This window comes from Leucopleurus acutus (assembly GCF_964270905.1).
Source record: "Leucopleurus acutus genome assembly, chromosome: 8".
NCBI classification, from domain to species: domain Eukaryota; kingdom Metazoa; phylum Chordata; class Mammalia; order Artiodactyla; family Delphinidae; genus Leucopleurus; species Leucopleurus acutus.
In genome coordinates, this window is record NC_139151.1 from 41216220 (window position 1) to 41228715 (window position 12496).

General features: G+C 41.9%; 1 protein-coding gene across 3 annotated transcripts in view; it reads right to left on the reverse strand.

The window, feature by feature from the left end:
- Positions 1-12496, reverse strand: part of FAT3 (FAT atypical cadherin 3) — a gene marked incomplete at both ends in the record, with an annotated part of 559095 nt that overhangs the window by 134993 nt on the left and 411606 nt on the right. For 2 of the 3 annotated variants that reach the window (XM_082845225.1, XM_082845223.1), the window contains 2 exons: positions 1442-1581; positions 10176-10386. In XM_082845225.1, the coding sequence (XP_082701351.1) occupies positions 1442-1581; positions 10176-10386 (351 nt within the window). Of the gene's footprint in view, positions 1-1441; positions 1582-9694; positions 9764-10175; positions 10387-12496 lie in introns of all 3 variants that reach the window. The other variant, XM_082845224.1, reaches the window with a different exon arrangement.

Here is a 12496-nt window from a genome sequence, read left to right on the forward strand (position 1 = left end):
CACTTTATGCTTACAAACAGTCTCAAAGGAAAGAGTCTCATTATGTTTTTGAAACAGCTTCAAACTGAGAGACAGCTGGACAGACAAACACATAAAACCCTTCTCCTCTCCCCTTTTAGAAACCACAGTTATAAAAGCTTACATCATAGTTGAAATAAATCAACACTTGCTTACTTTAGGGCTGGTAAACATTTCATCTTCAATACCTGAAGCATTGTGTTGAGAAGGATTCTGAGGCCACATCTGCGCTCAGCAGGAAAGAAACCAAAACAACCAAACAAACAAAGACCCTTGATCCATTAGTGATGGTTTCTGGGGTCATGGGAACAGAAGAGAGAGGCAGGGAGGGTGGGAGGGGTTAGGGGCTGTGTGTGTGTGCCAGTCCTCTGCTATAACTGGCTTAAGGTCTCTGGTGCTAAAATACAAAACAAACAAACAAAAATCTCATATGTAGGGTAAATCTGCTCCATATTGATATCTAACACTGTATTAGTCTCACCGAGAGATTTTTGTTGTTGTTGTTGTTGCGATACGCGGGCCTCTCACTGTTGTGGCTTCTCCCGTTGCGGAGCACAGGCTCCGGACGCGCAGTCTCAGTGGCCATGGCTCGCGGGCCCAGCCGCTCCGCGGCATGTGGGATCCTCCCGGACCGGGGCACGAACCCGTGTCCCCTGCATCGGCAGGTGGACTCTGAACCACTGCACCACCAGGGAAGCCCTCACCCAGAGATTTTTTTTCTCCTCTTCCTTGTTCTCAGCGCCCTTTCATGAACACTCAAGTAGCAGAGTAGAAGTGATGGTCCTCAACCCTGGCTGCATGTTAGAATCACATAGGACCTCTGGGGATGGGGCCCAAGCTTTATTGGTTTTAACATCCTCCACAACCAGGGGATTTTACTGTCCAGCCAGGATGAAGAACCACTGGCATAGGGTCTGGAACGGGAGATGGGAGCCAGGACACCCAGCTCTCTTGTTCTTTATTAAGGCTGTGTGACCTTGGATATATTACTTAGATTATCTTAGTTTGTAAAATGAATTTGGACTCAGGCATTCTCTAGCTTTAACTTTCTGTGACTAAAGCATGAGGAGGTGAAGAATAGCATGGTGTGTTAACTCAGACACTACAGATGTCCTTCTCTTTGTAAATTCAAGGAAAGCTGACTTTGTTGTCAAAGAGATAAATCTTACAGGAAATGATCGGGAAACAAATACACATCACTCTCCCATGCATGAAAAATCATAATTTCTTGAAAGAGGCAGCTAAGTTATGTAATATTGTTGATAGAATCCTTTGTCTAAGCTGTTCTTGCAAATGCTTTTTTTTTAAGTGCTAAAAATCCATGGACATAATTTACTACTTTCAACACATATTTTAATTGCTTGCACCTCTGACTTTAGCAGACTTCTCGGCATTCCCACTATTTAGTAATTTGACATCTTACCTGAGTGACAGCAACATTTGTCCCATCGGTGACTTCCACACTCATATTATAGATGGACCTCTGCTCTGCATCCAAAGGTTTTGCAATGACAATGGTCCCAACGCCCTTCTCTGCGTCAAAAGAGCTGTCAAAATTGCCCCCTGACGAGTTCACAAAAACAACAGGAAATTAGCATATCTGAAAAGTTATTACACATATTGAAGCATACAGCTTTAAAGGGACATCTTATATAGAAACGTTTTTTGACAGGCATCCCTATTGCTCAATTTTGTACATCTTAAATGGGACCCTTTGTTTTTTAACTTAATTCATATTTCAAAGCACAGCCTCTACAATGCATAACAAATATCACAAAAAAGAATGTATTGCAAAAATCCCCTCAGCACTAATGTTATAGCAGTGAAGCATAAACTGACTCCAGAAAATATTTAGAAAGCCAAAGTCCCTTCAACCCCTTGTGGCTTCTGGGCTAGGAATTTGTAGATCCTTTGCTTTTCCAAAGCATTGATAGATTAAATTCTAGGTAAACAAACAGTCCAATTATTATTAACAAAAATGAGTGGACACTCTGAAATCCATTCCAGGATTGATGGTAAACATGTGGTTGGTAGAGTTCAGATTCCCTCAATTAGATGTCAGAAATAAAGTTATAAATATTAGAAAATAAGAAAAAGCAATAAAATTGAATTTCTTATTAAAAGTTCTCTCTCTGTAAGTTGGGATATTTATAGAAATATATTTTTGCCATCTTGACAGTGTGACTTAACTTCCTCCCCCCAAAATAGAAAGTTTATGGGAGATTTACAAAATGAAATCTGGAAAGAAGGAGATGAAAACATCAGCTATGGAACATCAACTGATAAAATAATCCATAGAAAAGTTTAGAAAACTTTACTTTTCTCCCCCTGAACTAGGTGTAATCCATAATCTGTAACTAATGTGCCTAAGACAGCATAGACTTTGTGGAAATTACTGTAGGTGTTTCCATCTCTGTGAACCAAAGTGTAGTTTATGATCTTTTTCAAAATGAAAGATTTTTTTTTTTAAGGGGAGAGAAGATATTGGTATAAGTGCTGGAACGATTTTAATTAAGTATCAGTATATGTTCACAAGCTCTATTTACTTTAGCCTGAAATTTCATCATGTCCACAAATTTTGTTCTTGGACAGTAATTTTATTTAACTACAGCACGTAGGGCAATGCATTTACTGAATTTCATATTTTAGAAAAGAAATCTTGGCTTCTCTTTTTTGCATTTAATTCTGATTATCAGTCAACAATATACAATTTCTATGATATTAGAATTAGAAATGGGCAGATGAGTTAAAGGAAAAGAGAATTTTACCTGAACTGCTGGAATCTGATGTATAATGACACGAAATAAATAATATGGTGTATTTAAAAAAAACCTGGTCATACATATGACCAGGTTTTTCAGATACTTATTGCGTGTAGCTGTCATATACACTTGAGATTATTTAATTGCTAGAGAGAACATAATTGCCCTTGACATTTAATTAAAGTTAAGGAGATATGGGTGTACCAGAGAATTGCTTGGAGATGTAGTTTTCAAAAATTTCATCTCCAAAAGAGACTCATCTTCCACTTAATATCTTTAATTGATTTACTGAGAAATACTAAATGTTAACTCCAAAAAATGTCTTTTGAAGAACAGGATAAAGAGAAAGGGGAGGAAATCTAGGCTGAAAGGGAAGTAAGCCTTAGGTCACCATGCCTATTTCAAAGGGAATGTTTCATCTTGATAATCACATGAAATGAAATGTACGACTGATTCAAGTGTCTTGAATAACCCTCCTAATGAGCAAAGAAAAATCATTTGCTATCAAGTGGTATATTATGAAAAAAAAAACCTCTGCCATGGAAACTTTCAAAGAAAAGACATAAAATTGCCTCAGACTGTGTAGAAGGAAAGATGGGAAAGCAACTTCTCAAGCCATTTCTAGTGGGTATTAAATCATATTTTAAATCACATTTAAAATCATCTTTAGAATGTCTTCCTAACCAAGATTTTTACTTTCTTAAATTTGAGTACTATGATTTTTTGGGGGCGGGGGGAGTGGAGGAGGGTCAATTATTTTGGAAGGTGAAAATTTGTAGGTCAAAGTGAAATAGAAACTACACTAACTATAAGCCTTTAATTTGCTCCAGTTTGAAGACAAATAAAAATGAAATTTAGAGAACACACAAGCAAAGATTTCCAGTTTCAGTTACTGTTTCCATGGGGCAATTCTATTTCCTCTCCCTCACTGCCCTAGAGTCACATTTTCCTCGGGGCCTTCCCTATACAGAAATACATCATCGTTTCATGTGCTTAGTGGCATAAAATTTACATATTTTACATATGGCATATAGATTGTGCACCTTCTTATTAGTCATTTTTTGTATCAAAAAACATTTTTGGCTACTTTTATGGTGGTGTTTTTTAATTTTTATTTTATGTTGGAGTATAGTTGATTAACAATGTTGTGTTAGTTTCAGGTGTACAGCAAAGTGATTCAGTTATACATATACATGTACCTATTCTTTTTCAAATTCTTTTCCCATTTAGGTTATTGGAGAACACTGGGCAGAGCACAGGGAACTCTCCTCAATATGGTAGTGATTTTTTACAGTTTTCTCTCCTCCTGCCTGTGTGTGTGTGTGTGTGTGTGTGTGTGTGTGTGTATCTCCCCCATTCACCTTTACTGTTTCAAATACTCTAGAACAGAAAAGTTGAAAGGGGCAGGGGAGATAGACAAAGAAAGCCTGTGAGTGTCTTTCCATCCATCAATAAGGCTAGCAGCCTCTGATACTCACTTCTAGGGCTTTAGCTCCTAGTTAAACCAAGATTTCATGTAAAATCAGGTTCCCCAAATCTTCCCTGAGTTTTAAAATGAATTTCTGACAAGGGATACAGAATCTAGACCAGCAGTTCACCATCAACCCTCCCGCAATTTCATAACCTACCACTTAAGCCTCCCATTTCATGAACGACTCCATCTCTCTCCCCCAGGCCTCAGTTTTCAGGCTCCCTTTTAGCCTGAAAGGTTATTTCATTTTGTAGGAACCCATGTCCAATTCATCTGGGGTGAGAATATTAAATGGAAGGAGTCTGCTTTCACTAGCAGCATTCTGTTTAAAGAAGATGTGCTTCCTCAGAGCCAGTAACAACATGCAAAGCCAGAGTGTGCTGGGGCAGCAGCGCTGGGCTAAACAAAGGGTGGGGAGGAGGGAGGACACTGCGGAGCTGGTCTGATTTCAACAAAGTGGGGAATTAAGAGAAGTCACAGCCTGAGCGTTGCTGCAGGGGTGTGAGGCAGAGATGGTTAAAAGCGAGGTTGTGAACAGCCCACATAACAGAGAATTCATGTCAGGGACATTTCTCTTTGACCATTTTCGGTCAAGACGGGTGTTAAGGAGTAAACAAAGAGCACGAGAGAGGCGTGTTGGATTTCTATTGGATTCTAAAGTTAAACATTGCAAGTCGGGGTGTCCCAAAAAGCTTTAAAAATGGGACAGGAATGAAACTACTTTGAGCCAGCAGCTACTGCTGGAATGTAGCGGGCAGCAGGGTGTTGGGCCATGATTTAGTTAAGTTTTTCTTTAAAGAATCACCATCTCTCCATAATGAGATCCAATGCTGACTATCTCACAGCTTTCCCTTTAGAGAAGCTTCCGGGCCTCTCCCCTAGCTATGATTCCAATCCACTCTACGTGCGATGGTAAAAATACCAACCAAAATCTAGTAGTCACCAGGGGAGACGAGCTATGGGAGAAGCTTCCAAAACACTGAGCCGCTGAATCTCAATGAATTCCAGGAGTTGTTCGCAAGCTGTTCATTCAAGTTCAGCATGTACACCTAACTTAAGGAAAAATGCTAAACACCATTTCTATGGCTTGATCATGAATAATTTTCTGCCTTGGAATGAAGCAAGCACAGTACGGGGCTAAAACGGATATTTACATGGAAGGCAGGAGATGCAGGCTGGAGGTGGGAAACAGTGGTAGGAAGGAAAATCATGTCTAGAATCTGGTTTGAAATTCATTTTCTTACAAACGATAATATCCGAAGCTGTTTTAGGCTTTTTATTATTTTCCTAAAGTCTCTTCAGGTGTGTTCCTATGGACCACACTGTTGCTATGGAGAAAAGAGAGGCATGTTTGGGATCCAATTAGAAGACATGATGTCAACTGATGACTCTGAGCAAGCGTCATCGTGATGGAGGAAGGGCTGTATTAAAAATGGGTCACAGACATGGCTTCACTTGGGAGGGGTGTGGGGGAGTTTTGTGATAAAGAAATCTGGCCACGAGGTTAGAGAAGACCCAGAGAGATGAAGTGCTAGTCAGGGTACCATCAAAGACTTTACCTTGCCTATTTGATGGAACCCTATTAAGGGATGGCTCCATTAGGGACAAGGTTGTCTAAGGACAGGTATAAGCTTATGAGACAGAAGCAGTCAAGAACCCAAATTCCGCAGGAACCTATGACAAACTAAGGGCCCAGGCAGTCCTTCTGAACCTGCAACACAGAAATGTATTTCTGCTAGAGCTGGACCCATGTGTTCCCTTGTACCATCAGAGGATTATTTTCAAAGAACAGCCATTCTCTCCTCTACATATTGGGTGAGGCAAATGAACAGAGATATTTTAAGTGCTTACTGTCTACAAGGAAAACAGTTTTTCTAGTCTAAGTCAGGGGAAAAGCTAGAAAAGTGGGTGGTAGCCTCCCCCATCAAACTGGAGGTAAAGAGGAATTGTTTCAAGTGTGTAATAACGGTGATCTTTACAATACAAATATTTGCCCGTGGGATAAGGATACAGGGACCAGATTGCATGCACATTAGAGAGTATGTAAATCAAGATGCTGCTGAGTTGAAATCATAGTCTCCTGAGAAGTGTGAAGATATGTGATAAAGCCACAAAGGATTGTGGGTTAGTTTTGTTCCCTTCATTTTCTTTCCCTTTTAACACAGGGAAGGAACATGCTGTGCAATGGGCTGTTTAACCACAGAACAGCTGAACTTTATAATGTTTCCTTTTAATTATAGCTTTCTTAACTCGGTTACAAGTGGGCTTCTGTTTCTGGAAGCTGAGGAGAGTCCAGCTCCGTAACATTGTAAGCAGTGGTCTCTTTGGAGGCACAAGAAAGTATCTGGCAGGTCCTTGTTGGCGGGATCTGGACTTGGGAACGAAATCTTGCTCTCGACATGGTTTTTGTGAATTCATATCACGGTGGGAGGAAAAGAAATGCAGTTAAACAAGATTCGGGCAGATTTCGAAATATGGAAATGAGGAGACAATACTCTCAGGGGAAAAGGCATGCTGGAACACTATTTCTGCTGATTTAATGAGAATTCATTAGTTATAGCATTTGTAAGCTATAACTGTTAGGCCGGGAGGTGGTATTGTCTGTAACCATAAGTGTCTGTATAGGTGTCTATCCAGCTATAGTACACTGCTATGTTTCTTAAGTACTGAGAATCACCTTCCCTCTCTCTCCTCTATGTTAGCCTGGCCAGGGAAGATGTTTAGGTAAGGAGGAAGGGAAGAGACAGCAGAGAGTTTTAGTGGCCAAGGATAAACAAGCAAGAAAGCTTGAAAGTAAGAAAGAAACATCTGAATATGATAAAGGAAACAATAGGTTTTTAGAAAAGGGGAAAGGTGTTGTCAGCAGGTTGAAAAAAATATGACTCTCTTAGATCAGAAAGGATTTTCAGGAGGGGGATTTTCTGGAAGGAGGACCACATCCATTCTGAGTGCAGCCAGCACCCGGGGAAAAGTTTGTAGTTTTGCCGTGAAATAAAGAGTTGACATTTTAATATGTTGGCTGGATGCGGGGATGGAAATAAAATCATGTTCTGTTTGAGCATCTGGCCCAGTAAGTTCAATTTTCAGGAGAAGCTTGACTAGATGTTACGAGATATACAGTGAAATCTGTGATGGAAGTATCTACACTAGAGGAACAACCCGGTAGGTCTTCATTAAGAGAAGTACTTGTGTACTAAAACTGAGAGGATTCTATAAAAAGAGTATAGATTTAGGAATAAAGATGGAGAAACATGAAAACGGATGCCATGTTTTTGATCATGATTCCTGGATATGGATTTGAAGCAGCCTAAAGGGAGTCCTTCCAGTGAGGACTTTCATCTGTCAACTGCCCGTCTCTTCTTGGACCAGTCCTCATTTGGTCAAAGGTGCTGTGTTGCTCAGGCTGGGAATACAGTGGAAGGTCACACTGACTCTGGATGGGTCTCAGGGGGCATCAGTAATGTTAACACATGGGCTGCCTGGGGCATCTCCATCGGTCATCATTGTTTATTCCACTCACCGTGGATGGACGTCAAAAGAAGCATTGACAGAAGGAAGGAATCAGGAGGAAAAGACCTTGACCTTAAGGGTTAACATTGAAGCTAAGATAAACACAAATGAAAATGTACACTAGCACTAATAATTCTGGCATGGAATTCATGCAAGTAAGGTTACATGTAGCACCACTAGGCATGCTTACCTATACACACCATACACACACATGCAGGGATGCTGAGGAATTGCAAAAGTGACTGGATAACTGGGGTCAGGCGGTTGGTCAGACTGAGCATCAGCAAAAGCTGTGCTTGCAAGATTTCTGACAAGAAGTGCAAACAAGGGCATCCTGGGGTGGGTGGGATGTGCTGCACGTCAGGAGGTTGCATGCATGCATCACACAGGGAGAGAAGCAGTGCTGTCAGGCTGTAGAGGTGCTTGCAAACTGGGGCGTCAGGGGAGGAGGGAGATGAAATGGTGGCTGATGGCAGAGGGCAACTCCTCTCACATCTCAGGACAGCATGGCAGGAGCCCTGCAGCCTGTTGGCTTTCCACTGTACTCTTCCTCAAGTTATTTAAAAGAAGTCATGATTGCACCAGGGACACATTGAGACTGAGATGCATCTTCTGTGACTGACTGAGGGTGGTTCTGAAGGAATCACCAAAGGTGACAGCACAGACACCCAGACGATGCCTAGGTGTGACCCTCTGTTTCACAAAGAAAGAAGACACTGCATTGGATAATAACTTAATGACCTGAAAATGACTGAGAAGATACAGAAGCGGAGACATCTTTAATGGATGAGAAGAGGTTCCGTTTCAAATGCGTTAAGTGGAAATGAAGACAGAGTTGAAAGCTTGGGAATGAGGATGGTCATGTACAGGGATGGTGTGATTAATGCCCCTTAAGTAAAACACAGATGTTCTACTGGCATTCCATAAAATGAAATAGGCAGAAAACAAGTCCTTTCTTTTGGGGAGTTCAGAGGACCCTCTACTGAAGTTTGATTGGGGGCCATGGGGCGTTCTTTTTCTGTGCTTCATTGAAACAGATGTGGAGTGTTCTAAATGCTTTCCCCAGACCCAGCCATTCCTGGGAAGAGAGGCAGGTTCCTACCCATCCTATCCAAGCAGTGACATGTGGAAGGAAATGATTCCCCCAGACCAGCTCTCTAGATTCGCTGCCTTCCACGGAGAACCGTGGGAAGTCAGCTCCAGCTCGACGCAGTGTCAGATCCAGGGCCGACGCACACTCTCCCCTCGTTTTGTTTCCTGGCCCTCAGCACTTATTTCCTCTCCACTGCCTCTCGCTGCCTGGTTGTGGAGGGCAGTGGTGCTGTTTTGCCCTCTCTTTTTGTAGCCTTGCGTGCTTGCTTGCTTTCTTTCAAGGAATTTAAAGGTTGGCTTCCAAGGTCTATCCTGCCTGCATCCATCTGCTTTCTGTATTCGGTTCTCACGGGAAGCTCTCCCTGGCTATATATCTAGGCTGCATTTCCTGCTCTTCCTATTGTGGACAGCAGCCAGGGACTCTCCTGGTGGGGCCTTCTGGTCTACGAATGGCACTCCTGCTGCAAAACCGAGGGGTTGGGATCTACTTGAATTTAATTTTCAATTGAAAAAGGCCCAGTTAAACCAACCTACAAAAAGATCAAAACAAAACAACAAAAAGCCCACATACCTCAAAACCAAAGAACAAAAATTTTTTTTAAGAAATCAAAACAACCTCCCACCCCTGCCCCAAATCCAAACCCATCAAACCTCAAACAAAGGAGTCACTGGATACGAGTAATGCAATAGCTGTTAGAGGCATGTATGAAATTTGTGGGCTGCACTTCAGCCTGTCACAGGCAGTTATGAAAGATGTAATTTAATTTGCTTAAAAAAAAAAAACCCGTAAAAGGCAGATTGGATAGCTGTATTTTAGCAAATGTGTTTGCACTAAGGGTACCTTCTGTTGAACAGTTCTGCCCACAAGCTGTCTGTAGAATATAGAACATCTCTCGAGCATGCTTGCCACCTTGAAGCAGGGCAGTCGGGAGCAGAAAAAAAAAAAGAACAGAATGCAGAAAAAGGTGAAGAAAAAGAGAGAAATGAAGGACAGCAAGTCCAGTACCATCAATACATTTAGAAATGAGATTAGCCAAGTGCGACAATAGAATTTAAATGACACACAGAAAGACATTAAGATTGCAGTAAATAACGTACTATGGAAAATCCAGCCAGAGAGCACTTTTCTGTTCAGCTTAGCTACAGAGTCAGAATGAAAGCACAGGTCGATTATTCGTTTTACTGGCTCTTTTGCATTCCAGCACTCTATATCTTTTAATCTTAGTGCTAATCGTTGTGTTTTTTGTTTGTTTGTTTTGTTAGTTGTTCTGAACAGTCAATGATTACATTGCCCAGTACTGCTCTGGAGGACTCGAACTTACCAACGATGTCAAACCACAGGGGGGTGTTAGCTGGCTGCACAGACACCACCCCTACGATCTCGGTGACTCTATCGCTTTCCATGACTGTAAAGTTATAAAATGGTTCATCGAAGGTCAACGGTACAGGTGAAGGAGGTGGTTTCTTAATCCATTCAATGTGGAGGCGGGCCGTGGAGGACTTCTGAGGGCGCCCATTGTCCACTGCCTTTATCTACTCACACACGGAGAGAACAGAAAACTGTCTTAGAGCCTGGATCCTGGTGGAAGTCTCGATCTGTCACTCAAATGTTGTTGGGCTGAGAGTCCTTCCTCATCACAGGGCCAGCAAGGGGAAGAAGACAATGGAGATCTGGAGAGAATGGGCTCAGGAATTGGGGAAAACAACTTGGTCACGTAGGGGGCCCACACGACATCTGCCAGAAGGTGATTTGAATCACTGCCAACCTTGCAGATGTGGAAAACTTGAAAAATAAATGGTGCACTTACAAATTTTAGTGTTTTACGGACACGAATGATAGTTACATGAGTAGCAAGAGCTAATTTGATTCCTTATACCTCTGGTGGTAGTGTTGGAAAGGGAACAAAGTGCATCACATAGACACATAGAATTGTCACATAGGATTCCAGGAGGATAATGGGAGGGGGTGTGGGAAAGGCATCAGCCTTGCAAAATTCGTCTCAGAGGCCCTTCAGTTACGCTAACTCTGAAGAGGTGAAAGAGACCTCTCTTGGTGGAAACATGGGCTCCTCGAGCCAGTGGGGTAAGGAAGAGGGTGTTAATGACTCTTCTTTATGGTCTGATATAAGGACTGAGTAAAGCATGTTTCCTTGCTCAGATATGCAGGGTTAACAGCTGTGGTGTCCTGGATTTAAATGTGTGTGTTGGGTGGGGTGGGGGGGAATGAAGTTAAGTCTGACAAGCAGACATCAATGACAGAAATTTAAAAATCAAAATAAAAAATGGATTTAAAAATATTACATCAATAAAAACATTTTTAGGTTCATAGCTAATAGCTATAGCCTTTAAAAACAGTGACAACTCATAGCTCCCTAATGCTATGTTCATGGATGAACACTCTACCCCAGAAAATTCCTGTGAGATGAAGGACGCTTGAAGGTAGATGTCTTAGGTAGGGTTTCCTAGGAGCAGAGTCTGAGATAGGGATTTGTGTACAAATGGTTTCAGGAGGAAGTGTTCTCAGGAGAAAGGGAGTGAAGAAAGCAGGATGGACGGGGAAGATGCTAAGCAAGGGTGTGGTCTCAGTTGAAGTCTAACTTCAGTCTGATCCCAAAGGGAGCTCTGAATAATTGTATCAAAGTGTTGGATCCACCTGGAGGCAAGGAGGTTGGACTTTTATATCTGGTGTCAGTTAGTAGTTATTGGCTGTGGGCTGCTGGGCTGGGGTAGGAGTGTGGAACCTCTTGGGCCAAAAAGTTCAGCCAAGGATGACCCTCTGGAGAAGGGGGCAGCTGTGAGCCCTTAGCAGCCAACACTCACAACAGTTGGGGGATGTCTGCACCAGCCTGATAATGGGGATCTGGACAGGGTACCAACAGTATCCACTGCAATCCATCCAGTCCTCAAAGATTCCCATTGGCAAGTCTCACACAACTGCAACAGCACATATTACATGAGAGCTGCTAATGGTAGAAACAGGGCTGTTTTTTATTATTATCGTTATTTTCTTTTCTCTGCCCACTCTTCTGGATACATTACTGAGCAGGGAAAGGAATCCAAGTCCAGACCATAGGAGTACAAAGATAAATAAATGCACTCTGACTACCCTTTAAAATAATAAAGGATTGACCATTCACAGTGGACAAGGCTGAAGACTAAGAGAAGGATGGAAGATGGTGCTAACTCTTGACAGTTGTTGAGACCCTGGGAAGTGTCCATCACCTGTGAGGCTAAGCAGTCCCCCTTTGGGCATAGGCATTACAAGTCTAAAGTGGTTAGGGGTGGGGAGTGCAGGCTGGCACCTTAGATATGGGAGTTTAAGCCTCTATTTGAGATGGTGCTCTTGTTTGGTTTAATTTTTAAGTTTCTAACAATGAAAAATTTAGTCAGTTTTTACTTAAGTTTTTTCACTTTTTACAGAATGAGCCTAGCTATGATTTGTGTCTCACAATTTATACAGCTAAATTCATGTTCTAACCCATTGTCAACAATTACAAGAGTTGTTTTCTTTGGGAGATTTTCAGGACATAATGAGTGGTGGGAAGGTTATGTCACTCTGCTATTGCCCTCCCCTCAGTTTACATCTATGCTCAGTACCTTGAAGTGATCTGGGGCCACAGGAAGTGTAATTGAGTAAATGATG